This window comes from Penicillium cosmopolitanum, assembly GCF_028827165.1.
Source record: "Penicillium cosmopolitanum strain IBT 29677 chromosome Unknown utg000008l:1.0-4398992.0:1.0-4402845.0, whole genome shotgun sequence".
Classification (NCBI taxonomy): Eukaryota; Fungi; Ascomycota; class Eurotiomycetes; order Eurotiales; family Aspergillaceae; genus Penicillium; species Penicillium cosmopolitanum.
This window is the reverse complement of record NW_026622678.1, coordinates 270,826-296,231: the sequence shown is the minus strand read 5'-3', so window position 1 is coordinate 296,231 and position 25,406 is coordinate 270,826. Positions and strand designations below refer to the sequence as shown.

General features: G+C 50.8%; 11 protein-coding genes across 11 annotated transcripts; 4 read left to right on the top strand and 7 right to left on the bottom strand.

The window, feature by feature from the left end:
• Positions 1–584: 584 nt before the first annotated feature.
• Positions 585–1,989, top strand: N7509_006653 (nitrilase; the record flags this gene model as incomplete). Its single annotated transcript, XM_056631290.1, has 3 exons — positions 585–758; positions 811–1,059; positions 1,135–1,989. 3 exons carry the CDS (start codon positions 585–587, stop codon positions 1,987–1,989), a joined length of 1,278 nt encoding a protein of 425 aa, XP_056486841.1.
• A 447-nt stretch (positions 1,990–2,436) lies between these two features.
• Positions 2,437–3,838, bottom strand: N7509_006652 (uncharacterized protein; the record flags this gene model as incomplete). Its single annotated transcript, XM_056631289.1, has 2 exons — positions 2,437–3,521; positions 3,643–3,838. The coding sequence occupies 2 exons, from the start codon at positions 3,836–3,838 to the stop codon at positions 2,437–2,439; spliced, it is 1,281 nt and encodes a 426-aa protein (XP_056486840.1).
• Positions 3,839–5,471: 1,633 nt separating this feature from the next.
• Positions 5,472–7,080, bottom strand: N7509_006651 (glutamate decarboxylase; the record flags this gene model as incomplete). Its single annotated transcript, XM_056631288.1, has 3 exons — positions 5,472–5,583; positions 5,652–6,092; positions 6,149–7,080. 3 exons carry the CDS (start codon positions 7,078–7,080, stop codon positions 5,472–5,474), a joined length of 1,485 nt encoding a protein of 494 aa, XP_056486839.1.
• A 575-nt stretch (positions 7,081–7,655) lies between these two features.
• Positions 7,656–9,990, bottom strand: N7509_006650 (uncharacterized protein; the record flags this gene model as incomplete). Its single annotated transcript, XM_056631287.1, has 5 exons — positions 7,656–7,805; positions 7,885–8,225; positions 8,288–8,745; positions 8,808–9,820; positions 9,880–9,990. The coding sequence occupies 5 exons, from the start codon at positions 9,988–9,990 to the stop codon at positions 7,656–7,658; spliced, it is 2,073 nt and encodes a 690-aa protein (XP_056486838.1).
• Positions 9,991–10,472: 482 nt separating this feature from the next.
• N7509_006649 (monooxygenase) lies at positions 10,473–12,644 on the bottom strand (the record flags this gene model as incomplete). Its single annotated transcript, XM_056631286.1, is given in 7 exon segments — positions 10,473–10,937; positions 10,955–11,298; positions 11,349–11,491; positions 11,544–11,861; positions 11,914–12,200; positions 12,258–12,337; positions 12,407–12,644. The coding sequence occupies 7 exon segments, from the start codon at positions 12,642–12,644 to the stop codon at positions 10,473–10,475; spliced, it is 1,875 nt and encodes a 624-aa protein (XP_056486837.1).
• A 505-nt stretch (positions 12,645–13,149) lies between these two features.
• On the bottom strand, positions 13,150–14,232 carry N7509_006648 (ADP-ribosylglycohydrolase family protein; the record flags this gene model as incomplete). Its single annotated transcript, XM_056631285.1, has 1 exon — positions 13,150–14,232. One exon carries the CDS (start codon positions 14,230–14,232, stop codon positions 13,150–13,152), a length of 1,083 nt encoding a protein of 360 aa, XP_056486836.1.
• Positions 14,233–14,589: 357 nt separating this feature from the next.
• On the bottom strand, positions 14,590–16,273 carry N7509_006647 (Aconitase/3-isopropylmalate dehydratase large subunit alpha/beta/alpha subdomain 1/3; the record flags this gene model as incomplete). The annotated part of the gene is made up of 2 exons (XM_056631284.1): positions 14,590–15,221; positions 15,268–16,273. The coding sequence occupies 2 exons, from the start codon at positions 16,271–16,273 to the stop codon at positions 14,590–14,592; spliced, it is 1,638 nt and encodes a 545-aa protein (XP_056486835.1).
• Positions 16,274–18,568: 2,295 nt separating this feature from the next.
• N7509_006646 (Ser-Thr-rich glycosyl-phosphatidyl-inositol-anchored membrane family-domain-containing protein) lies at positions 18,569–19,225 on the top strand (the record flags this gene model as incomplete). Its single annotated transcript, XM_056631283.1, has 4 exons — positions 18,569–18,620; positions 18,680–18,755; positions 18,829–19,002; positions 19,087–19,225. The coding sequence occupies 4 exons, from the start codon at positions 18,569–18,571 to the stop codon at positions 19,223–19,225; spliced, it is 441 nt and encodes a 146-aa protein (XP_056486834.1).
• Positions 19,226–20,005: 780 nt separating this feature from the next.
• On the bottom strand, positions 20,006–21,136 carry N7509_006645 (uncharacterized protein; the record flags this gene model as incomplete). The annotated part of the gene is made up of 3 exons (XM_056631282.1): positions 20,006–20,024; positions 20,443–20,689; positions 20,737–21,136. The coding sequence occupies 3 exons, from the start codon at positions 21,134–21,136 to the stop codon at positions 20,006–20,008; spliced, it is 666 nt and encodes a 221-aa protein (XP_056486833.1).
• Positions 21,137–21,879: 743 nt separating this feature from the next.
• Positions 21,880–22,239, top strand: N7509_006644 (uncharacterized protein; the record flags this gene model as incomplete). The annotated part of the gene is made up of 1 exon (XM_056631281.1): positions 21,880–22,239. One exon carries the CDS (start codon positions 21,880–21,882, stop codon positions 22,237–22,239), a length of 360 nt encoding a protein of 119 aa, XP_056486832.1.
• Positions 22,240–23,361: 1,122 nt separating this feature from the next.
• N7509_006643 (uncharacterized protein) lies at positions 23,362–24,675 on the top strand (the record flags this gene model as incomplete). Its single annotated transcript, XM_056631280.1, has 2 exons — positions 23,362–23,459; positions 23,574–24,675. The coding sequence occupies 2 exons, from the start codon at positions 23,362–23,364 to the stop codon at positions 24,673–24,675; spliced, it is 1,200 nt and encodes a 399-aa protein (XP_056486831.1).
• Positions 24,676–25,406: the final 731 nt, after the last annotated feature.

Genomic DNA, 25,406 nt, shown 5'->3' with positions numbered 1-25,406 from the left:
TGATTTCTTTTCACTGCAAAATTCAAATTGCATTTCGTGCGGTGTGCATGGCTTTTGTACATATTTTTCTTCATCCCGGGGCTGGTGTTGCCCGATGGATTGCCAATAGAACAGACTGATATTGAAGATTACTATTATTCCTGAAGAACTGAGTAAATGTTGCCACTGTACTGTAGTCCAGTGTTGTGCCACCACTTGGCTCTTAAGCATGAAGTATTCACACATGATGACCGTGTGCATGCATGCATGTGCTAGATACTACAGGGACTTCCCTGCTCGTCTGCAAGGAGTATAAACGAAGTATATTTAACTTTTCTAGCGTGAGGTTTGAGGTTGACCTTAGCCCTACTTGGTGCAGTGAAGTACGCATGATGTCATTTCCCCGTTTTATCAACGCCCCACCCCCGGACTCCCACTGTCCTGAGTCTACTTTATTTCCTCCTCCACCTCCACCCCACCTCCACTTCCATCTAAACTTCAATGATCTACTTTGATCGACCTAGCTATACACTGCAATTCATCTCAACTATCCCCATCAATCAACCGAAATACACTAAATTTACCTATCAACCCACCCACCCACAATGTCTCATCTCACAGTAGCAGTGGCCCAAGCCCGAACTCGCGCCACCCTCCCTTCAACCCTCGCCGCCCTAGAACGCACAACTATAACAGCATCCAAGCGCGGCGTGCACCTAATTCTCTTCCCGGAAGCCTATCTAGGCGGATACCCACGAACCTGCTCATTCGGTGCCGCAGTCGGAGCTGAGACACCCGCGCGGCCGGGATCAGTTCCTAGCCTATTTCAAGGCAGCCGTTGATCTGGGCGATACACCTGCCGGAGGCGGTGATGACTGGATCGAGAGGAGATTACCTGTTGCCGTCGGCAAGAGTCATCGTGGTGATGGGACGAGGGAGACGCTTGAGAGGATTGCGGCTGAGACAGGCGTTTTCATCGTTACGGGTGTTGTGGAGAGAGTGGGTGGGACGCTTTATTGTGCTGTTGTTTATGTTGATCCTGTTAGGGGTGTTTTGGGGAAGAGGAGGAAGGTTATGCCGGTTTGTTTTCCTGCCGGCCCCGAGACTCTACCCTAAACTTGAAGGTTTTGCTAATTGTTTGTGTATAACATTCAGACCGGCTCAGAACGTTTAATCTGGGGCCAGGGGTCGGCTTCGACTCTCCGTGCCGTAACGACAACCCTAAACGGTATACCGTTAACCCTGGCTTCGGCGATATGTTGGGAGAACTACATGCCTCTCCTACGCCAGAGTTTGTACTCGCAGAATGTGAATATCTACCTCGCGCCTACGGCTGATGCCCGCGATACGTGGCTGCCTCTTATGCGGACTGTTGGTGCTGAGGGACGGTGCTTTGTTCTCTCGGCGAACCAGTGTGTTCGATCTTCAGAGTTACCGGACTGGATTACCGGTTCTGATGAGTCTTCTGCTGTTTCGGCGGTCGGTGGTGTGCCGCCGCAGACACAGTCTAGACCTCAGCCGTCTGGAAGGAAACTTTCTATTACTTCGGAGGGTCCCCATGAGATTGTTTGGCCGCAGGGTCAGGGCCATCCCTCTGATACTGATGCTGGTTCTAAGGTGGGCGATGTGACGGATAAGGTTGAGGAGTTGGCTGCGAAAGTTGAACAGCTTGGTCAGGCTAAGGCTGGTGCCGATGAGTTTGTTTCTCGTGGCGGGTCTTGTATAGTTTCGCCTCTTGGTGCCGTCCTTGCAGGCCCGTTGTGGGAGGTTTCTACGGATGATTCGGCTGATAGTGAGGATGCTGCTGCTAGTAACCCTTCCGGTCCGCATATTATGGCGGATATTGAGGAGGAAACAATTGCGGCTGGGGATGGGCTGGCGATTGCGCAGATTGATCTGGATGATTGTGAGCGTGGCCGGTTGGATTTGGATGTTGCAGGCAGTTATTCCCGCAGCGATGCGTTTAAGTTAACTGTTGAGGGGCTGGATTTGGCACCGCCTCCCCTGTAATTAATTGCATCCAGGGATTCGATGAAAAGGGCAACCTTCCAAGTTTCAAATTGGAGAGGAGGATGGTACTAGGAATGATAGGAACATATGGACGGGTTACTCAGTAACTAGTACACCAGGACTGGATGTACTCAATTACCAGGTGAACTTAAAATTCAAGTCATAAACTGCCCTGGGCAACACCGTGAATCATCTGCCCGGTATACACCTCATGATATTTAAAGTATTCAAATCGAATCTGAAAAATAAACTAAATAAAATCCATGGATATCCTCCCCTTCCTCCCGCCAAAATCCACCCTTGCAAGAACAAGAACAATAACGAATGGGATATCAATGCTTAATCGTGCCGAAGCTCAAGCTTAAGCTCGTGCTCATCATCACCATGCCACTTGCAGCACAGCATGAGTCGTGCGTCCATGATATATACAACGAACCTACTTTTTGTTCACTCTATCAGCCACACAGGCGCTTTCACTAGGACCATCGCCTGGCCCTTGCCGCGCACCTCGACCGTCAGGAAAGAAGAGAATCGAATTCGGGGCGGAATCGCAACCTCAGGCTGTTCGATCTTTTCTTCGTGCGGGTGGGATGCCCCCGATCGACCGTGGTCGGCTCCACCAGATTTGCGGTTTCTTATGGCGTCGAAGACGGATTTCTTCTTGGACTCGCGTGGGGCTGGGGATGTGCCCTCGCCGGCTCCGGTGGAGTTGGAAGCGGGCGATGAGTCTCCCTCTACTGCGGCGGGATCTTCGGGTTCCTGGTCCGCTGGGGGTTGAGGGAGGTGTGATAGTGGTGGCAGTTGGCCTTCCACTTTCATAAATGCATCGGCAAAAGCAATATTGGTCGGTAGGTACTCCACGTAAACGTCGCGAGCCTCGAGCGGGATCTTCTCGGCGATGTTGACGGTGTTCTCGATGATCATCCGGACGCCTGCTTCTAGGCCAGCCAGCGCGGGTTCTTGGAGCTGTGTGCTCAGGAATGATGCTAGCTCGGCGATCAGGTGCTCGATTAACTCCGCGCGGTACTCTTGAGCGTCTGGGGTAGACAGTGCATCGCCAAGACCGTCAAAAGTTGTGCGGCGCCAGTTAGAAAGTCGAGCGATGGCATTCTCTCGATCTTCGTCCGTGCATGGGCGCATTTGTTGTCGGCGCAGGTTCATCTCAATGCTCTTCAGCTGCACGCTGAGCGCAGGATCCAATCCCGGATGGAAGTACTTGTGGAAAACCTCCTCCCCAAGCCATTTACTGACCACAGCTCGGCCCATGGCAGTCATCTCTTTTGTGCCGGTTGTGACGGCGTCCTCGGTCACCAGACCGTGCAACCATGAGGGAACAGTGCGCCAATCTTTCCGCACGGAGAATGCCAGATCCTTGATGGCACCATCCAGGCGCTGGAATCGGTTCGCGTATTCATTATCGTCTAGCACGGTTCGAGACACGGCCATACGCTGATGGGCGACAGTATTCTGGAGATGCTGGACTTGGGCCTCTTTGTCGAAGTAGTAACGTTTGACTTTGGAGTATTTGCTCTCTATTTGTTATCGTTATCAGATCAGTATCAGTCAACCAAACAATTGTAACCGCTGGAACCAACCAACAGTAGAGAAAAAGAAAAAGAGGGGGAAAGTATGGGGTAGATCCATTAAACATACGTAACTCTTCATGCTTCTGAAGCAAAGCTCGAACATCGATATCTCCGGGATCTTCGCGTTGACGATTGCTGGTCGGCGTCTGTCGGCCAGGCTGATCGGGCATGTTATGGGCAGTCGCGCTCCCGCGACGACTAGAACTCCCCGACAGCTGATCGTTGGATGATGATGGTGGTGCCTGCGCGGAAGCCTGCTGCATGGCGTCAGGATGAGTCTGCGAATGAATTGGGGAGAGTGGCTCGTAGGATTGCCGGGAAGGGGGCCGGGCATTCAATACCAGGTCCTGCTGGGAACGATGGGGCTGACCCCGGGGGCCCTCGAAGGGATGGGGCGATTCGTCGGTGGATTCGGTGAACGAAGGTTGGCTGGAGTTACCCAGCAAATTTGGATCGGTATTGGAGCGCACAAGGGGCCTGGGATAGGGCTGGTCGATCGGCGCGGGGAATTGCTGCGAGGGGTATTGCGACTGGGGCGACCGTTCGTTTTGTTCACGCGATGGTTGTCGGAGGTGTTGTTGCTGCTGCTGCTGCTGCTGCTGCTGCTGCTGCTGATAGGCTAACGATGTGGATCGGGTTTCATAAGAATGGGTTGCAGGAGAGTGATCCTCGTGGGAGTAATGGGCGACGTGATCGTCGGAAGTGTTGAGAAAGGGCACTTGCGGCGAGGCAGGCTGGGAGATGGGATGAGAGATGGTCCTGCCCCTGATGGAAACACTGGAACTGCGATCGAGAATACCCGAAGAGGGGCGCACAAATAGACCTCTTTTTTGACGAGGCTGAGGCTGAAACTCAGGCTCAGGCTCAGGGGCGACAACACTCACAGTCGGTCGGTCGCGTTGCTGCAGGTGGGGCTGACGTTGGCTTTGGGAACGGTGCAACGAGGATTGTGGTTGTGGTTGTGGTTGTGATTGTGATTGTACTCCAGACTGCGACTGTCTCTGCGCCCCCAATAAACGAGGGTCGGAGACTGGGAAGTGACCAACTTGCTCGTAATCGGGGGGGGTTGAGGGGTGGTTGCGGCTGTGGTTGTTGTTGTTGTTGTTGTTGAACAAAGGCGGGGTGGATGAGATGTTCCACCGAACGAGCAAAGGAGTTGCCTGTAGGAGGAGTAGTAGTACTAGTAGAACTGTCTGGGTTCCCACTTGAGTTCGAATTCGAGTTCGAATTCGGTGATCTCCTCTTGAAGAAGGGCATTCTTGTGTGCCAGGTTTGAGGGACACGAAAGGAACAACACAGCAAGAGGGGGGAGGGGAGAAGGGCTGGTGGAGGCTGATCAGCGCAAAGACAACAATGATTGGCGTGGAGGGATGGACTCGTATCTCTTGTGCTATAATTATCCCCGCTGACGTCGGAATGGAGGCTTTGCACTTCTAGAAGATCCCTTGCAAGGTGCAGCTAGGAATTTCCCCCCCTTAATCTCATGGCATCTGTGGCATTTGTGGCATCAAAGTGCGAGGACTCGGAGGAGTCAACTATTCCCGGGGGGATGGGTACTTCGTATGCCAGTGGGTTGGGGGCGAAGAGGTGGAGAGGTGGAGAGTGAAAGGCTGAGGTTGCGAGTGGTGACGGGGTATCATATAAACCACAATACTACAGCTATACTGTCTGTCACTGGCAGTCCTCATTGATCGCTCAATTCAATTCAATTCAATTCAATTCAATTACATCGTAGACAACATCAGCTTTCCAATACTAAACACACACTAAATAGTCAATGGCAAACTTGAACATTGATTATCCCCGAAAGCTAGCCTCGCCCAAGCGAACCCAAGCTACCTCCGTGGCTGTGCAGCATCCTCAAAGGAAGATCCCCGCCTATCCACATCTCCCATTTTAGCACACTCCGTGCGTCTTGCCGTGCTTGCCTTGCAGTGAGTGCTTCTCGCCCTGGTATTGAGCATGTGTTTGCTTGTGCCGGGGGTGGGACCGGTGGTTGCGCATATGGCTATCGAAAAGTCAGGATGTGGAAATAAAAAAAACACAGGAGGGGAGAGGAGAGGAGGAGCAGCTTACGCCTTATACTTGGTGATCATCGCCTGATCCATAGACTCCAGGGTCTGAAGAGCCAGCTTCACGTCAATCAGGAGGCTGTCACAGCGGTTCATGCTGAAGTCCTCGCGCACAACCACGCGCATCATCTGGAGCTTCTCGCTGTGGGGGGCCATCGTGTAGGCGGGCACAACCCAACCACGCTCGCGCAACTGGTGGGCAACGGCGAACTCATCATAAACGCGGTCTGGGTTCGGGGGCAAGCGGAATGCCACCAGTGGCAGACCCTTTCCTTTACCCTGGCTCATAATGATCATGCCCATCTGCTTCAGCTGATCCGACATGTAGTCCGCAATGCGAGTCAGGTTCACCATGATCGAACGGTAACCGTGCTTACCGAGTCGGATCATCTGGTAATATTGGCCGATCACCTGCGAGGCACCCTTGGAGAAGTTCAGAGTGAAACTGGCCTGGTCGGCACCCAGGTAGTTGATGTTGAAGACCAGCTCCTTGGGAGATACTCGGGGGACCGCCAGAGGGCCCAGCCAACTCCAGGGTAGACAAGACCATACTTATGGCCAGACACATTAATCGAGACAACCTTTTCGAGACGGAAGTCCCAGACGAGGTCGGGCTGGATGAAAGGCGCGACGAAGCCACCGCTGGCGGCATCAACGTGGATAGGGCAGTCAATGCCCCTCTCGACCAGCAAGTCGTTAATCGCCTTGACATCCTCATACTCACCAGTGTAGGTGGTTCCAATGATGGCACAGATACCAATGGTGTTCTCGTCAACGAGGTCGACGGCCTGCTTGGGGTCGATCACGAAGCGAGTTTCGGTACAATAGACGTATTTCTCCTCGATATCAAAGTAGCGGGCGGCCTTCTCCCAGCAGACCTGGACAGCACTGTTCATGACGATGTTGGGACGGGTCCAGTCCTTGCCCTCGGCCTTGCGCTTGTTCTGCCAACGCTTCTTCATGGCCAGAGTGCCTAGCATAATAGCCTCGGAGGAACCAATGGTGGAGGTTCCCATGGCATTCTCTCCACTGGGGTCCGTCGGGCAGTTGAACAGACGAGCGATCATGTTGACGCAGCGGTTCTGGATCTCGGCACTGTGGGGGTATTCCTCGTAGTCGATGAAGTTCTTGGAAAAGGAATCGGTCATAATGTCCTCGATCTCATCCTCCATGTAGGTGGTGACAAAACTGGCAAGGTTGAGCTTGGGGTTACCGTCCAAACTCAATTCATCCCGGATCATACGGGCAGCCACCTGGCGAGGCATTTCACCCTCAGGCATCTCATGTTCGGGGAGATGCTCGGCAGCGAAACGACTGCCGTAGACATTGGTGTAGATCTCGCTTTCGTCGGGGATAGGGGAGAGGGAGTCGATCTTGCGACTGGCGGGGTCAAAGACCTCGTCGTCGTTCTTGACGGAAGCGAGATGAACCATGATGAATCGGGGTGGAGATGGGATACTACCGGGGTAAGTGGAAGTAAGCAGGGTGAAGGAGAGGAATGAGAAAAGAAGAGAAGAGGAGAGGAGAGGAGAGGAGAAGCTGAAAACAAGCAAAGCAGAAGCCACGGCACGTGTAAACAGGCAATCACAACGCTCTGCGGGGCAGAATGACGCAGTGACTTCCCCTCCTCTTCTCTTCTACACACCTCACACTTCACTTCACTGCATCTGCACAGCTTTTGCATGCAGTCAATTCGAGTCTACTACATCTACTACATCTACTGCATCACTGCATACAGCATGAGTATACAGTATACAGCATACTAATGTCATGACACAACCCAGCTGTACCAAGCTGGTTCACAACTATGGGGCATGAACTAAAGCTTGGAGAAAGCTTGGCTCGATGATCAGACCCGACCTATCCGAATTCTCCTTACGAGCACAATGGCAAAAACTAAAACCGGGCACACCGTCAATTTAAGTGGACAATTCAAAGTGGGGCTTGTTTCTCTCTCCCCTTATGCGCTGTCTAGCCTCACTTCCCCCGCCCAATCACCCTCCACAATTCACAATTTGCTCTCCCGCCTCTCCATCTCGACGAATCGATAATAATAATCCAGGCTGCCTGGGTTGAGCAGGGTCCCCGATGGCTGAATTCGCTTGCCCGATACAATCTGCTTCACAGGCAACTCCACTTTCTTCAAATTGACCGTGGTCTGATCCACCATGCCGTCAGTGTCGATTTCAACTCAGTCTCAGTGGAGCTCGATGGAGCTCGATTGATCAATCACTTACCGGTATTTCAGGGGTCTCGAATATGTACATCGGCACATGGCGGGCACTTAACTCGCTTCGGATCGCACTCTTGACCCGATCAACCAATTTACCCGTAAATAACACCCCGCCCTTCATCAGCAAGAAGAGCAGAACCCGCTCGTCCGTATCCGACGGTCGTCGTTGGCCCACGCAAATTGAGTCCGCAATTTCGTGTGAGAATTGGCTCTCAATCACCCGATAGATCTCAGCCGATCCGAAACGGACGCCGGAGGGGTTGAGGACCCCGTCAGCTCGCCCGTGGAACACGAGCTGCTTCGTGATAGGATGGATTGAAACAAAGTCCCCGTGCGTCCAAACATCTGTTGCCTAGTAGTTAGCAACCACTGAGATGGCTTAACTTGCAACTGTGACGCGGCCTTACTGTCGAATCGTTCAAAGTAGGCCCCGTGGTATTTCTTGCCATTGGCATCGCCCCAGAACTGCGTTGGCATGTTAGGGAATGCTGAAGTGGCCACCAGCTCACCAGGCACACCTTCCTCCACAGGGATGCCCTTGGTACCATTTCCTCCTTCAATAGTTGAGTCAAAGACTTCAACTGGCACTCCTAAACTGCACCCAGCGCACCCACCTACATAAAGTGCACTCAAAGGATTGCCAATCCCAAAGCACCCTGCAATATCAGTGCCACCCGAGATATTGTTCAGCCGAACATGTGCCGGAAACCCTTCGTCATAAAACCATTCGAATAACTCATCTCGCAGCACCATACCAGTGCTAGTCACGACTTGAAGCGATGAAAGGTCTGTTGTCTCGCGTGGTCGTATTGTCGCTCGCTGCAATTCATGCAGCCACCGTGGGGAGATCCCCAGATGCGTGACCCTGCGATATATCAGTGCCTGTCCTCGGTATAGATACTAGTGGTTATTCTTTGGGCTCAATACTTCTCCTGGGCTACAATATCGATTAGCACTCTGGCATCCGGCACAAAAGGGCTTCCGTCGTATAGAATCACCCGAGACCCAAAGAGCAGTGTTTGAATGGCCGACAGGTACATAATCCATCCCGTAGTTGTATATTGGCATGCCGTGCTCTCGGGCCCAAGATCTGTGTGCAAACGACCTTCCTTGTGGGCATTCAATAGCACGCCTCCCACTGAGTGAACAATGCACTTGGGTTGACCAGTTGTGCCAGAGGAGTAGACTACCAAAAAGGGATCGCGGAAGTCAACTCGCTCGAACTCCAGATGATCTTTGCCTTTTGCCTTGGAGAGAAATTCCGGAAGCGTCTCGGTCCGAGGGATACTCTGGATATCAGCAGGTTCAGATGATGCGCGTGGCTGTGAGATGACACCTTGGAACTCGCTAATGGATTCCATTCCGTCGGCTATCTCCTTCATCTTGGGACGCAAGTCAATCCTCTTCCCATTGTAAACGGCAAAATCGTCCATGAACAACCAACGAGGCTTGATTTGCAGCAAACGATCCAACACCCCCTTCACCCCCATATCGGTCGAGCTGGACGAGAATATCGCACCCAAGGCTGTCGACGCGAGGAATACGAGAAGAGTATCCATGCTGTTAGAAGCACATACGGCTATTCGATCGCCACGCACAACACCATTTGCTTTCATCGCCTGAATCAAAAGACCTGTTCTCGATCTCAGCTGTCCCCATGTAAGATGCACCACCTCCTTCAACCCATCCTCACGAATCTCTGTGATGGCGACTTTGGTGTCTTCTTTGCCAGTGGTATCGCCCAAACGACGAGAGAAGAGTACATTTTCCGCGAAATTTACCTTCACGCCGGTAAACCATGCAGGCACACTGTCCATCCTTGCAGACTCGTCCACCACAGCAGTGTAAGTTCCTCGATGGATGATTTGGAAATACTTCCAGCAAAACTCCCAGAACTCAGACCGATTCCGAATTGAATAGAGGTAAAGTTCATGAAATGACTATTGATCCGAGTTAGGTCTTGAGCAAGATAGCTTATCCACCATTATATTTTGCTCACCTTGAACTTGCGTCCTACGGATAACTCCAACTCGGTCCGGAATCGACTCATTTGGGTAGATTCTGGGCTTGGGTGCTCCCAGAGCTTCCGAGGCACAGCTGCGTCTTCCATTTCCACAAAGCACAAATGAATTGAAAAAGCAGTAGAAATTAGTTCTATCTAGCAGAATCCCTCTTTAAGTAAGATATCTCTTCATATTTATCAGTTTGAGACCTTGAACAATCAATCTGTATTTTGATTGGCAGTTCTCTGGCTGCGGCAACCGGCTAACTGCGGCCCGCAATGCTTCCCCGTGGGGGTTGTTCACCCATACAATCCTACAGTAATCACTCACAAGGCCCCGCAAAATGGCGGGGTCTATCCGGCTCGAGGAGTAGTGTTGGAGGAGTTTTGCGGTAGATAAAATTCAGCCATTGCTACTAGGCTGTACAGATGTCATTGCCAACCCCGTTACCGAATAATCGGCATCAACGGTAAAAGATCTCTCGAGCTTTAGTCATGTCTTTGGGCCTGAGTGATATTAACCTCGGAGGTAATCAGAAGAAAGGAATAAACAATGCACTTGTATTTTGAGAAAATATTCTCCGTTCTAACTAAAACAAAGTGCTCAATTGTCTCAAGACCCGCTCCAATTCGGTCTTAGAATTACAAGTAGCAAAAACGAAACGATCCAATCTGAGTACCACATATCGCTTTACTTCTATAGTATCCCAAATCAGAGACTCACTATATCCCCGCGGCTCTGGTCGGGAATTGCAAAGAGTCGAATGAGCAAACTCGTCGCTTGACGCTGTGCGGAAGAGCGGCCGGGCAACCACTGCATCCAGCCGACCCGCAGGCGCCGACTCGCAAGCAACCCGAGGCACGAAGAAAGTAGCTTCAGCTGGAGAAATAAGATCTTCGGCCGCCTTGACCTCTTCCATGTCTTGTATAGCTGATTCCACTTCATCGAGAGTATTCAGTAGAACCACAATCTGGAAAATCCCCTTCTTGCCGAAGAATATCACGTCGTCGGTAAATTGCACTTCTGAGCCGTCTCTCAGACTCATGCAGTAAGTCTGTGGGAAGCTCACACCACCACCAAATTCCGGTAGAAAGGGCATCTCGGACGTATGCGTGTACCGGGTAGGTCCGGCTCCTCGGGGCCCACGTTCAAGCCAGTGCTTCCAATTTGGAACCAATTGCAGAAACCAAAGACCCCAATTGCGAAGAAAATGTGACTCCAGTTTTTCCCATTCACCATGTCACCATTTCGAACAGTACTAGCGAGTGAAGCATCAAGCTGCTGTTTTCGTTCCAGATACCAGCCTGTCAGCAGGTGCTCGTAGTCGAGATTGGAACCGGGTTTGCATGCGATTGCCAGTCGCCAGGCTAGTGAGATTGCATCTCGGAATCCGGATGTAATTCCTTGTCCACCAACTATGCGAGACGTTAGCTTTGGTTCGTTGGAATGGTGAATGGGGGTTCACATGGTGGAAAGACGTGTGCTGCATCGCCGCAGAGAATCACTCGATTGAGACTCCATTTGTTGCAACTTCGAGCTGAGAATCGAAATGGCCGTGACCGCAGGACCTCGATACAGTCTTCTGGGTATGACACGTCTTGTTTCAAACTGTGGCATAATTAGTAAAGGGCATGAGTACGGGTTTCCTCGTAGATCTCACCCATAGCGACTCCCCGAATGCGTCAAATACGGGTACACAACATCGCGGACTTTTTTCTCCGATGCCATCTCCACGCCATCCTCATCGGCAGCGATAACGAACTCAAATCGCCACAGACGATCTTCTGAAAGACCAAATCGGCCGCATACGGCTGGGCGATCTGGGTTGCAAAGGAACCGAAAGTCGACGGGGAAGAAGAGGTCATAGACTTGCTCAGGTGTGTATCCCAAATTCCATAGTGGGAATGAAGGGTGGGTTTCTTTTGTTGGAAGATGGAGTTTCCAATTTAGTGCAACCCATGTCTCTTCATACTTGGTTCTGGGAAAGATTGTTAGTTTTATTTTTTCCAAGGAGCCTCGCGGCAACATACTGCTCTGCCCATTCGAGTCGAATCCCCTTCGGCTCTAAATACATCTTGCGCGTGAATCCAGTCTTACCATCCGCAGCAGCGAGGAATTTCGCACGAATACGCCTTTCTCTCCCCAGGGGGTCATCATATGTTGCGTAGACCCAGTTTTCGTCTTCAGAGATTGAAGTTAACGTGCAGCTACTCCGCAATTCGCAGCTATCGGCTTCCTCGATAGTAGATCGGAGATGTTTCTCGAGAATGGGCTGCTTGTGAGCCAGGATACCCACATGCCCTGTTTGTCCTTCGCTCTATTTACTGGTTAGGAATCATCTCTCCAACACTTATCGCAATTTAGAATTTCTTACCGAAGCCATATCGAAATGCAGAAAATGCTTCGCGTGCAGATTTTGATGCGTCCCGCTAATAAATTTGGCCTTGGCAATATCTATCCGAACAATTGGTGTTAGCCAAGGGGCGAGCAAAATTCATCCAAACTTGAAGGTGTCGCCATTACAAGAACCGATCTCAGTAAAAACATGTTCATATAAGCCAAGACCCTGCAGTAGCCGAATGCCATCATCGTCAAGGGCGATACCGCGAGGATCAGTGGTGATGGCAGCTTCTTTCTCGAGTAGAATGTTGTTAATCCCAAGCTTGCCCAAATACCCGGACAACATTGCGCCCGTGGGCCCGCATCCGCAGATGAGAACGTCTGTTGTTTCCCAGTCCGCCTGGTTTGCTTGGCTTTCCATGTTGTACGTCCTGTCGAGCTGCAAGGTATAAACAAGGGTATGTAAACTTTCAAGACCCTTCAAATGGCTTCTTCATAAATTCTATAGGCCACGTGGAAATGGTCGGGATGCGGGGACAATGTGGAATGTGGGCCACTTAAAATACCGAAGTCGTCGGATCAGATGTTAGGCCCCTCAATAACAACCTTTTGATTTGTGGAGTAGACTTCTAGGTTTCAAGGACTCCTTTTCAGGATTTCCGTCGATTTTCTGGCCTATTGATCAACTGTTGTTAGGAACGTGGCTACCAACAAGAAACTAACGAGAACGAGGAGCTAAAGGAAGCGGTACCACATTCAAGACACCTTAGCAGCAAGGGGTCAAATATTGCAAGGGAAATAGCTATTCTTGCTTCGTTAATATCTCAACCTTGGAAGTGTAATTGTGTGAGGCCTCATTGAACAGGAACAGACATCACTGCGTGTATCAAGTTATATCCCGCATTGTCCGTTTTATGTGTCTCCAATCAAATGGACACATTCAAGCCATGATTCCCACTGAATAGACCTACTTCATCACTCTGTCCCTCTTCTGGTATGACTCCCTGAGCTGTCAAGATTTGGTCAACAAGGCGACGAAACTCCGGGCCAAACTGCAGCAAATCCTTCCACTCGTCAAGCACGGCCTCCTCTCCGTCCCTCGCCCCGAGGAGACCACCTGCAATGGCAGCATTTGTGTCTGTATCCATACCGACTCTAACAACATCGACAAGCACCTGGTCCAATCTCCGCTCATCCAGGACCGCAGCAACCGCCAAAGTCAGCGAATTAAGCACAAAGCCGCCGCACATACCAGGGAAGCCAAGCTTTCTAGGTCCCTTATCAGCCAATTCCACGAGGGAGGTTGTGCGTCCGATCTTCATGGCACCGTAGACAGGCCCATCGGTGCGGCCACTTTCTAGTGAGATAGCGACACGCTCGCCCGCAGACACGGCATCCTCGACAGATAGACCGCGTACGACCAGGGCAGAAACAATGGCGTTGTAGGCGGCGCAGGCGATAGTACATCGGGTGTCATTGTGCGTAATCGCGCTGATGGATTGGCTCTCCTTGATGAGTAGTTCCGGGTCATTCTGGAAGAGTCCTGTAGGGATACAACGCATCAAGCTGCCGTTGCCAGCACTACCCTCGCCAGCACCTGTTGAGGAGGGATGACGGGAGGAAGCAAGCGAGGATAGAGCTTTCCTTGTAGTGCGGCCAATATCGCGAGGCTTGCTCCCTTGTCGACGACTAGGCCAGTGATCTCCTCGATACCACGCGAGAAAGTGTTCTGCAGCCTTGTTGACGACATCGTCGCCGTTGCAGATGGCATCGCGGTAGGCGAGCAGGACGGCGCGGGTGAGGTCAGTATCGTCGGTGGCAGCACCGGGAGCCCAGGAGTGAGAACCTCCTCCAGTAAGAGTTCGAGGGAATTCAGCGTTGGCGTTGCGACCGGGGTGGAGACCGCGGATGACGGTGTGAGGTTTAAATTCGAGGGGTGCGCCGAGGGCATCACCGGCGTGGAGGGCGAGGAGAGCCCCGAGTGTGCGAGAGGTGCGTGATGGGGTCATTTTCAAAAATCTTTTAAAAATGTATCGCTGACTTATCGAGATGTGTTAACTATATACTACCAGTGATTATCTAGATCCGCGATACATAAATTACTTTGGCGGTGGCTGTGCTGCCAGCCTTGTCCAAGCTCGTGATGTGCCTTTGCTTGTGGCGGAGTACATAGCAACTAGTTAATCGGAAGGTGTTGGTCAACCTCAGGGTTAAGGCACCAAATATCTGCTGCCCGAGGTGACTTTTATTTCTCATTCATGTACTTTCTGTGTCAATAAGCCACTGGGGAGGTTTGTTGGTCGCTTTCCCCGTGCATGCAGCCTCTATACATCGTGCCAACCCCCCAAACCGAACTTGTCGACCAGTCAATCCTTTCCCATAGTGGGCATATTTGGCCGAGTTTGTGATAATTGTTCGTGATCCGGGGGAATAACTGGCTCTTGAATCATGCACCAGCAGGTATCAGTAATTATCAGGGCCCCGAAATCTTCCAGTGCAGAAATGTGGCCGTCCCGGGCTGCTCGAGAGTATGTATCTCGATTGCATGTAATCACCATAGTAGCTCGCTCGCTCTTCTTGCGACCCGAACAGAGGTTGACGGCTTTCACAATCTCGTCATACGAGAAATGAGGATTGCCTAATGAGACTAAATCGATGTGATCATCGCTGTGTCCCTCGCTGTAGTCGTTGAATCGATACCATTGCTTAACTAAATCCGATCGTGTTATTGTAACCCGTGTTGTATCTTTCAAGTGGTATTGAATCTCCTCGGTACTGCGTGCTTCTATCGTGATTCCGGCAATGTGAAACATTGGGGAGGAGCTTGTAGTAGCAAAGGCAGCTCCAAATGCCTTTAGGTCCTCGGTCGTGATACCCTGCTTTTCAAGCCCAGTCACAATGGGAATGCACTCGGCAGCGATGTCTCCAACAAGGTATCCGAGAAGTGGAAAAAGAGTATCATCAGCCCCCCTCGGCAGATGCAAAGTGAACTTCCATTCTGGCCTTGCGGTTTTCGGTTATATGACAACCAGTATTCAGCGCACGACCAGTCAAGGCACACATCACATCCAGATAATCCGGGCATTTGATGGTCCTTGCCCCAAGAACGCTATTCGCAAATACCACGGCATTTGACTCGGCCCAAATAATATTTTCTCCCAATTTTGGGGCTTCCTCGAGGAGATATGGGGCGCAGGTGAATGTCGGCCGAGCTCCCATCTCTAGGTAAGCACGCGCCAACTCCTCGGAAGGCTCTCCAAGCGCCGGATCAACCCCTTGAGAGCGCCATAGCCTTTGGTCGACAGAGATCGAGTTCAATGATGTCGGAATTCTGAATCTTCCTCCCATGTCGCATAGTCTTTGTGCAAATTCTAAAGTTGCGGGTCCCGTGTAGATGCAGCAATCAATGTGTCCGTTGGTGATGTCAATGAGCGAAGTCACGCCTTCAATCTGTGCTGTCCGAATAATTACTCGCATTGCAATCTGCGCCGCTCTTCCATGCAAGCCATCCAGCAATTCTTGGTCGAAAGGAGTCAGATGTAGCGACGGAGTATCAAGCTTGCAATCAGATTGTTTCAAAGACGTCTCTAGCCCTGAGTCATCTGTGGCTACTCCAAAAGATATCTGGCCGCCTGAAATTCGAGCCCAGTTGATGTCTTGAAGTTGGTTTAATGAAGACATCGGAACATTCAGAACAGGAATACTCTTGCCGAACATTTCCTGGGCGACAAGAACCCCAATGGTTAGAATCATCTCCTCCCGGCCGAATATGAGAGCAAGTGGCGCGTAGTCATTGAGGATCAATTGAAGAATGACACCACTTCCGGTGCAAGATCCGCGACCACTTGGAATGGCAAGAATCTTGCCAGCGACCGATTTCCCGACCAAGGGATGATGACTGTCAATCACGACGCCGGTCTCGGGGTCAACGCCTCCCCAGAAACTGAGGGGAACATTGCTAGCAAGAGTTTGCCCTTCTGTGCTTCCTGGGATGAGCTCGCGCGCTTGGATAGGCTTCTGATATTCAATTAGCGACAAGACCTTCGGCATTCATTCCGAGGTGCTCACAATCATTTCTTCAATGCAACACTAGTGCAATGTGGATAGAAACAGGAACAATGCAGGATGGTAAAGGAAATATGGTATAAGTCTACGTTAGATTTTCAAGTCATGGTCTCCAAGGGCCAATTTTCTTAACCTTAGTTGGTGGAGAGGGATGAGGAGTGGCGGCACATCGGGTGAGAGGTCCGACTGTGGCTCACTCATACCCCACACGGGGGCCACACCAATTGCGAAAGAGTCCATAATAATCAAGAGATCATAGGTATTTGCAGGTTTCGACTCTGGGTCATCCATGGCCATTTGTGACTATTCAATACTCCTAAATAATTGTCTTATAGATGAACATCCACGTGCAGGTGCCAGTGCTGACCTTGGGTACCCCGTCGGGTCATTCAACCGAGTGTCAGTGTGTACAGAACTTGGAGACAAGTGCGGGGGAACTCTGTCTGGAGTCAGGGTATTTAAATCGATATCTCTAGTCTCCATCGCCGGAAGCGCTTTCAGTTCGTTGTCTGCATACAGGATATCTAACCAGTGGCTCCTGATTGAGTAGTCAACGACTTAAAGCACCATGTAGGAGGATGATATCTTCGGCAATGCAATATGGTACCGGTCTCTTGTCTGTGGGCAACCGATGATCGACATAGCTCAAGAGTGAAGGCCAATTAATCAACTCCAGAAACCAACATAAAGATTGAATGATTCTCCTAATTGAGAAAGGCATAGTGCACATTGAGTTTACCTGTTTACGCGACATTAGAAAGAGTCCGAGTCTCTAGAAATATTTTCCTCTTCATTCCCAGCCTTGGAACGCTTGAATGTCATCGAAAAATGATTCTACCTAGTCTTGATTCTGAATCGTAATAATTGCGTCGATGTAACACTGATGCAATGTGGGAGACTTCTCCAGATTTTTCGCTAATTACAGCTGGTGCAGAGTTGGGGGTACCATTCTCGTGCAATTTGGACGGGGAAAGAAAGGAGAATAATAAATTTTCTCGAAACCGAACTTAAAATTCCTCCTGTCCGGCCATTACAGTTTTGTAATCCACGGAAAGTCGGGCAATAATTCGGTCTTTAAGTTGTGCAACCTTTGCCAGCCTATATCAATATTCCGAGAACCGTGATATCAAGTATAAAAGGAGTGGAGCCTCCGGTTCCATCAGGCTCATTACAGACATTAATCGTCACAGAAATCATAAATCTATCGGACAGCAACCTCTCAACTTACCCTTTTACCTTTTCGACTCCACAATCATCACTCCGGCCACTATGAAGATAGCCACCAGCCTTTTCTAGTGGTTATTAGCTGGGGCCTACGCCATCAGCTGCAGATGAGGCTGTTGTTCTCCCGCAAACAACAAGACCCTGGTCGATATAGCGTTTGTCGAAGATATCAATCTTAATAATGTTCCCTAATACAATACCGGATAGTTGAGTGCAGAAACGGCTATCAATCAATATCGTCAAACCTGGTAGTGGTGTTGGAGCCACTCCTCTGGCTCAGTCAGGAACTTTGAAGATAATCGAACCTGGACATTCGTGCTAGCCAGGTATGAAGGGCAATACCCCCTTCTTTCCTCGTATAAATATTATTCATAGTATAGTTGGGTTATTTCTGGCTCAAACTTAGGCTTTGTTTATTTTGGTAGTGCTAGTTATACTACTTGCCTCCTCTATCTCCCTTCTAGCATCACTAGCAATATTCCTATTATAAATGTCTTTTCCTCTCGTATATGCAGATCGACCTCCTTCATTGCACCAGCTCTTCAAACACCAGAATAATACCAATTAATACAAATCATAATATCGCTTGATCTTGTATAATCAACTACTTGATTTACCACACACTACTTCTTATTTCTTCGTAGTTGAGCTTCCATTCAAAGTTGTACAGTGGTAGGTTACTTAATCATTACCCAGGTTAAGTCATCCGTACAGAAAAGTTAGCCGATTATCGCTGTACAAAGGCCCCCAACTTTGTGATCATGTCTTGAAATTATATCCCTGCCGTGTCACGGATGGCGCATTCTGCCACGAGTCACAATTTCTGGTCCCCGAAACGAAGTAATATGAGATATGAGATGAAATGCCACCTTACCATCGCCACTAATGAGAGTGGTATTTCCGTGTGAGTAGAATGACTACTTGGGATGCCCTAAGTGTCTGTTGAGGGTCTATAAAAGAGACATAATTTTCGGGAATGGAGTCATTTCCTAGTATATATCATTGCTTCCATCTACGTTACAATCCCGGCCCTATATCATATTCTCACTTGACAAGATGCGCTTCACTAATTCTTCTTCCGTCGTGGCCCTTATCGCCACTGCGACAGGTAAGTTTATTCCACTCAAACAATAGCCATGGATTCATTGTATTGACAAGTATCACCAGCTTATACTATTACCTCGCCTAGTGGAGGTTGCATCGACATCACTCTCCCCGTGACGGTGACATGGACGGCATCCCCGTAAGATTCTCATTCATTTCAAGAGTTATATCGTTCAAAGTATACGACCTGTATACTAAGGACTCATCGCTAGGTCCGAAACTCCATCGACCGTCTCCTTCGCACTCGCCAATTATATAAGTTCCAATCCGCCCGTTGATAGGCTCTACGAGAACATTGTTGTGAATGCGAGCCAGAGTAGCCAGGGCAGCGTCACTCTCCCGGGTCTAGATCGGGCTACGGCGCTTGACTACTCTAAAAATGGCGGGTGAGTTTGTTTGTTTGTTTTGTTTTTTTTGGGTTCAACAATTGTTGCGGTTCACTGTGTACTCATTTATGGTGTGATGTATAGAAAGGACTATCGAATCTGGATGGTGCCGGCTAACAGCCCTCCACCTCATAATGGGAATCTTGTCACGGAGTCGGGTTCTTTCCGAATTGTGGCTCTGGGATCTGGTAAGTTTGCCCCGCTGCCGTTTAGAAGGGCCTAGCTTTTTGACCTTTTGTTTATCTTTATTGGTCGTGGGTGTTTGGGGGTCCAGGAGGGTAGAGGTGGCGGGGAGGAGGACAAGGACAAGGACAAGGACAAGGACTTCACCACAGGGCCGGCGCAATCTGTTTGTTGATTCTCCGTCATGCTGCGAGGAATACTGGCCCTGGCTTTCGCTTAACTCGTGTGTTGGTTATTTTTTAAGAATAGAAAATCCTTCTGCAAAGGGCGTTCGTTGCTTTCAGTCCGCATATCGGGACTAAGCTGGGTAGTTAATGGTAATCGTGTTCTGTTAAGTAGAATATTTCAAGTTCCATCCGCACAGATTTTTCAAACCAATCTAGGTGCTGTTATCCAGTTTATCCCACTTACCGATCGCTCGCACTCTTCGTCCGTAGAGTGTGGTATTGAGTGAGTGAGATCAGCTGACCCGCCCCTGTCGATACGAGTACCTGCAGTCGCCATAACAAAGTTATCTAGCCTCGCGATGATGATCGCATGGACAGCCAGTCAGAAATACAAAGTGCGGGGGAGAGAAGGGCTAGTCAGAAGGATCATTGCCTTTCGTGGAATGCCGAGACTTGATGTGCGCTGTCGACTGCGGGGGGCTTGTCTTGGCGAGATTAAGTTGGGATCAGCCTCAATTTTAGGACATCAGTGGTACTTGTACTTGTATACGAGAGTACTCCATATGTAGTATACAAGTACATACTAGTATACTGATTCTAGTTCATGGGTATCCATCTACTACTTCGCTGGATAGTATAATTGAGTTTTGTATTCAACCATCTAGCGAGTGTCTATAGATCTAGAGCGGGTCACAAAGCAAAATAAAAGAGAGAAAACGCCAACACGGGTATACGCTCAAATGCAGGGCATTTGGGATGCAAGTCAGTCCATCGGGAACGTGGATCATTCGTACTCGGCCCTGTCTCCAGCGGTGATCCCCAGCACCGCCCGTGAACCATCAAGGGACACGATTTCAGGGGGCAGAGTGATAAAAAGTGGTCAAGGTTGGTGGTGAAAAGTGACTTCAATGGTGAAGTGAGGGAGGGAAAGGAGAGAAAGAAGAAGAAGAAGAAAAGGTAGGGCAGATCTCCAGGATGTAGCAAAAAAGTAGAAGGTAAGGGGATGGAAAGGGTGATGATTTTTACGCGCAGAGTTGAACAGCGACCAAGGCGCGAGTCAAATCCTCGGGCGCAAAGGGCTGATGCGTACCCTTGCGTGGGGTCCGTGAGGTTGGGGAGAGAGTGCGGACAATGGGGGGAGGAGTAGCGTATGGACTCCTTCAGTTGGGAAATAGGGTCTTCGGGGAAGTCATAGACGGAATTCTCGTTGAGCAGAGTCATCATGGAGCCGTTATAACTATCGGAGTTGACGACGGTCGAGGACTGAGAGCCGTGGTTGGTGGGGCGCGAGTTGAGGATGTCTCGGTCCTGGTCTTGATCTTGTTCTTGGTTGGAGACTGCAACAGAGAGGGCGTCAGGAACGGGCACGGGCACGGACACGGACACGATAAGAGGAGGGGGGATATCGGCCAGGTTCCGAGAGGGTGAAACCTGAGCAGATGGGGGTTGTTCAACATACCGGAATCGACGATTTCCACCCCGTCGTCGTCGGGGGAAATTTCACCGGAATCGTCGCTGTCCATTGGGTCCATTAAAGGGTTGGGACCGGGTAAATCAAAGGTGGCGCAGGGTGACAGGGCCAAGTCGAGAGAACGCGTGCGTTCCACCGTCGCCCGATCAAAGGACCACGCAGCAAGGCGTTTTTGATGTTCCTTATCAAAAGGTCCGCGGAACTTGGAAGGGGGGCACTCATGGCGACGATAATATTCCACCTTGGGACGGCCAGTATCCTGGCTGGCTGAGGAGCGGTGGAAGACGCGCCTAACTTTTTCACGAAAAGTCATGGTGATGGGTGGTGTGGGGGGAATAAACTGGAGCAGAACACAGGTACACAGGTACAGACAGACTCGAGGATTACCGGAAAGGCCGGATTATTCTGTGGTTGTGGTTCTGGTTCTGCGTCACAGCGAACGTCGCCCGTGGGGGTCGGGGTGGGAGCACGTAAAGCGGGATGGGAGAGGGGAGAGGTTGACCATTGGAGAGGAATTGAGGGGAGAGGGAGAGGGGAGAAGGGGAGAAGAAAAGGAAAAGGAAGGGGAAGGGGAATGAAGTGGTAGAAGTGGAAGTGTGGAAATGGAAACTTGGAGGTAGAAGTGGATGCAACCGATAAGACAGTGTCGGTGTTAAAGGTGCCCTGCGAATACAGAATGGGATGTCTCGTCCAGTCTGTGCGGCATTTCCTTTACCAACGGCGTCTCGTAAGTGGAGTCAAAGGACGAGATTACTCTGGGGGCTGCTTTGGGATTGGACTCTCCGGACTCCAGACTGGGAGTGGGTACTCGAGGGTACGAATATCGTATACGAGAGATAGATAGACGACGAGTAGACTCCAGTACTCCGAAGACAACTGGATAGTCCCCAGTGCCACGAGTGCTACGGTGCCTCTAATTTGCCACCACACCCAGAGTTTGCCGCATCGAAGACTTCGAGAAGAATACAGGAATACTCCCGCGCAGGAATCAGGATCCAGGATTAAGATCAGCCTCACGGCACTCACGGCACTCAACCACTGCCCACCGACATCATCATGGGCCAACCACGGGGGCGACACGGGCAATACGGGCCCCAACGTCAATACCTCGCAGTGACCGGGCACGCTGTCTCCGATTGCACCGGAGGAGGGCACACCGGAAACAACCGCATCAGCGGTCCATTTATAGCGGCGGGAAGAGCCAATAAGGAGGGAGGTGATTGTGGAGGGTGGGCTAGAAGCAACTGGGGATTCGTGGATTCTCTGGATTCTCTGGAATCTTTCTCGCTTCTCGGCATTCCTGACCCGGTCTACCGCTTTGGGCAATACCAGCGGTATACCGTTCTGGGTTATAATACCAAAAATGACCAAACAGAATATACAATAGGCCGGCTGGCCCAATGGCAAGGCGCTTGACTACGAATCAAGAGATTGCAGGTTCGACCCCTGCGTCGGTCAACTTTTTGTACTATTTATTTCAGCTTAAGTACTAGCTGAGTGTTTCTTTTTTTTCCTTTATTTTTCCTCTATTTTTCATTCTATTTAAAGCAGTTCTAATATCCGAGTTCTTCTCTAGTAATCCACTAGGTAGATCTACATCCCAGAATAGAACTGGGTCGGTGGCTGGTAATGATGACATATATATTCCGACCAGGTGTCCAGTGTCCAGTGTCCACTTGCCCCCTCAGGCTGCCAGTGGTTCTATGGCTCTTTTAATTAGAAGATGATAATGATAATCATAATCATAGTATTTATATTCCGTAGTACTACTATGATGTAACTTATCTACTAGCAGTATACTAGTATACTCCTGGTATGCCGCTCGTCACCTGCACAACATGCGTGCAGCCCTATTACCAAATCCGGCGTTAGGGCTGCAGGGGCCCGAGGCACAGACGGGGATTCGATGTATGTCAGTAGTACTAGGAGTAGAAGGATCAGATCAGAGTCCCTTTGCGAATCTGAACCTGAAACAATGAAATCTTCAATAAGACCCCATTCCAACCGCAACCAGGAGAATGTGGCCAGCACTGGCACCTATAGCATCCATAGCATCAGCCTATCGCAACGCTGTAAATCAGTAACATCAAAAATAAAGAACCAGATCCAGAACCAAAAACAGAACCAAAAACAAAAAAAGAAACAAAGGGCATCGCTGCAAATAGAACAATGATGCCATTTGTCCTTAACTAGTAGCCTTCTGGATCCGACAGTTCCAATTTGACCCAGGGACAGCCCAGCATACCGGAATCACCCATCCCAATCCCATCCCATCCCATCCCTTACTTTTCCTTTCCTTCGCTCCACCCTCCCACCTTCATCTCCTGTCACCACACCTCGCCTCACCTCACCTCACCTCGCTTCATCCCATCTTCTCCATCCCATTTCAATCTGTAAGTCCTTTCAACTGGTTACTTAACCTTCCATCATTCACCACCTCTCCCACCAACTCCCAATTGCACTGCGCGCCCGCCCGCTGTCGTCATCCACCGTGGCAATTCTGACCCGCCGCAGACCTCACGAATCGTCACGAACATAATGCCTAAGAAGGGTGGCAAGAAGAAGAACAAGGGTGGCGCCAAGGCCCCCGTCGCCGCTGCTGTCGACAAGGTCGCCGATACTGCGAAGCATATTGTGTCAGTGACCCTCAATGCGCCAAGCGAAACCTTTTTAAAAAAAAAGCGTTGTCGTGGTCGCGTGCCACCTGCAGCTAGCTAGCTCGGATCGCGAATCGCTAACACCCACTCCAGTCACCCCGACCATGAGGCCGAGAAGGCCGAGACCAACACCGCACAGACTGATGCGCCTGCCGCTGATGTGAAGAAGACCGATGCTGCTGCCACACCCGCCACCACCAACGCCACTGAGTCTGAATCCAAGAAGGTCGAGGAGAAGGTTGCGCCCGCCGCTGTCGCAGAGAAGGTCGATGCTCTGAAGCCCGAAGCCGAGGAGAAGCGTAAGAATCGATCTGTCAAGTCAATTGCGCGAACTCAAGCTAACCAACCGCCCATCGCAGCTGTCCTCCCTGAGAGCACTGTCAAGGAAACCTCCCCTGGCGCAGAGATCTATCCCTCCACCAGCGAAGCCGCCGCTGAGGAGTCGGCCACTTCTACCGCTGCCGCGACCGGAGCCGCTGCCCCCATCTCCAGCTCGACCGAGCGACCCAAGACCGCCGAGTCGGCCACCGTCGCCGCCGCCGACCCCGTTGCCGCCGCAGTCCCCTCGGAAAGCGATGCCGCCCACACCAAGCGCCCGTACGAGAAGCCCATCTTCTCCAACGACGAGGTGAAGCCGCACAAGATCGCCAAGACTGAGGAGGAGAAGGCAGCTGCCAGCGCCGCGGCCGAGAAGCAGAACCTGACTCTGACTGGTGCTGGTCCCGCCTCCACTGCCGATTACACTGCTCCCGAGCCCGTGCCTGTCCCCGAGACCAAGAAGGTCGAGGAAAAGCCCGCCGAGAAGCAGGCCGAGAAGCCCAAGGCCGTGGAGAAGCCCACCCTGGTCCAGCCCCCTGCTACTCAGGCGCCCATCTCCAAGTCTTCCACAGCTACCGATAAGCAGCCCGCCTCGCCTGACGCGGTCGCCGCTGCTAACGCTGCCATAAACACCTCCAAGACTGACAAGTCTGCCGCGCAGGCTCCGGTCGTCGCTGAAGAGCCCAAGAAGCCCGAGGCTGCTTTCAAGCGCGGCGAGGAGCCCGCCACCGAGGCACCCAAGACTGAGGCTAAGGAGTCTGCTCAAGAACCCGCCAAGGCGAATGAGGAGACCAAGGCCGACCAAGCTACTGAGCAGCAGCAACCCGAGAAGAAGAAGGGTGGTTTCTTCGGCTGGTTGAAGCGGAAGTTCAAGTAGAGGGAAGCTGAACGGAAACGAAGTTGCTGTTTGCTGTTAGGATAGTGAGTCTGGTCAGTACTCGCGAAGAAGATTTTCTTGGTCCAGTCCTTGATCAAAGGGTGTGGATGTACGATATCCAGGGAAAAGGTTGGAGGGTTTGGTTTTGCTTGTTTTTTTTTTTCCTGCTCCGTTGAAATGATACACCATCGAAATTATATAACATAGTGCTTATTAAAATAAATCTCTTCTGAGGACCACTGCCCCCTTTTCTATTTTTTCCCTTGTACCCCCTTCTCCTGATCGTAACACACCGCCATTTGTTGGAGGCGGTGGGCTGCCCAGGCCAGCCCCAGTGTCGATACTATCGTAGACTAGTGTTGCGTAGTGGTTTGATTAGTTCGATGGAGCTGGATGATCCCTCGTCATAGCCCCAGCCAGCTCAGCTCTGGTGGGTCGAGTGATGTGGTCATGGGCAAGTATAGGGTATGTTGTAACTAGTAGTACTATGGAGTACTGCGTAACTAATGGAGACAGGTATTGAGTAGATCAGGCAAGTGTAGGCTTGGCCAAGCCATTTGAACGAGCTCGATAATGATCGTATAGGTATAATAGTACATTTCCAGAATTCACCATTGCTACAACCCCGTGTATATGCACTCCGTTCTGTACTCATTCTCCGACACGATATCTAAAAGAGTCCCTGCGTCTCCTCAACAACAGCCAAAAGCGTCTCAGCAAGACGCTGCGAG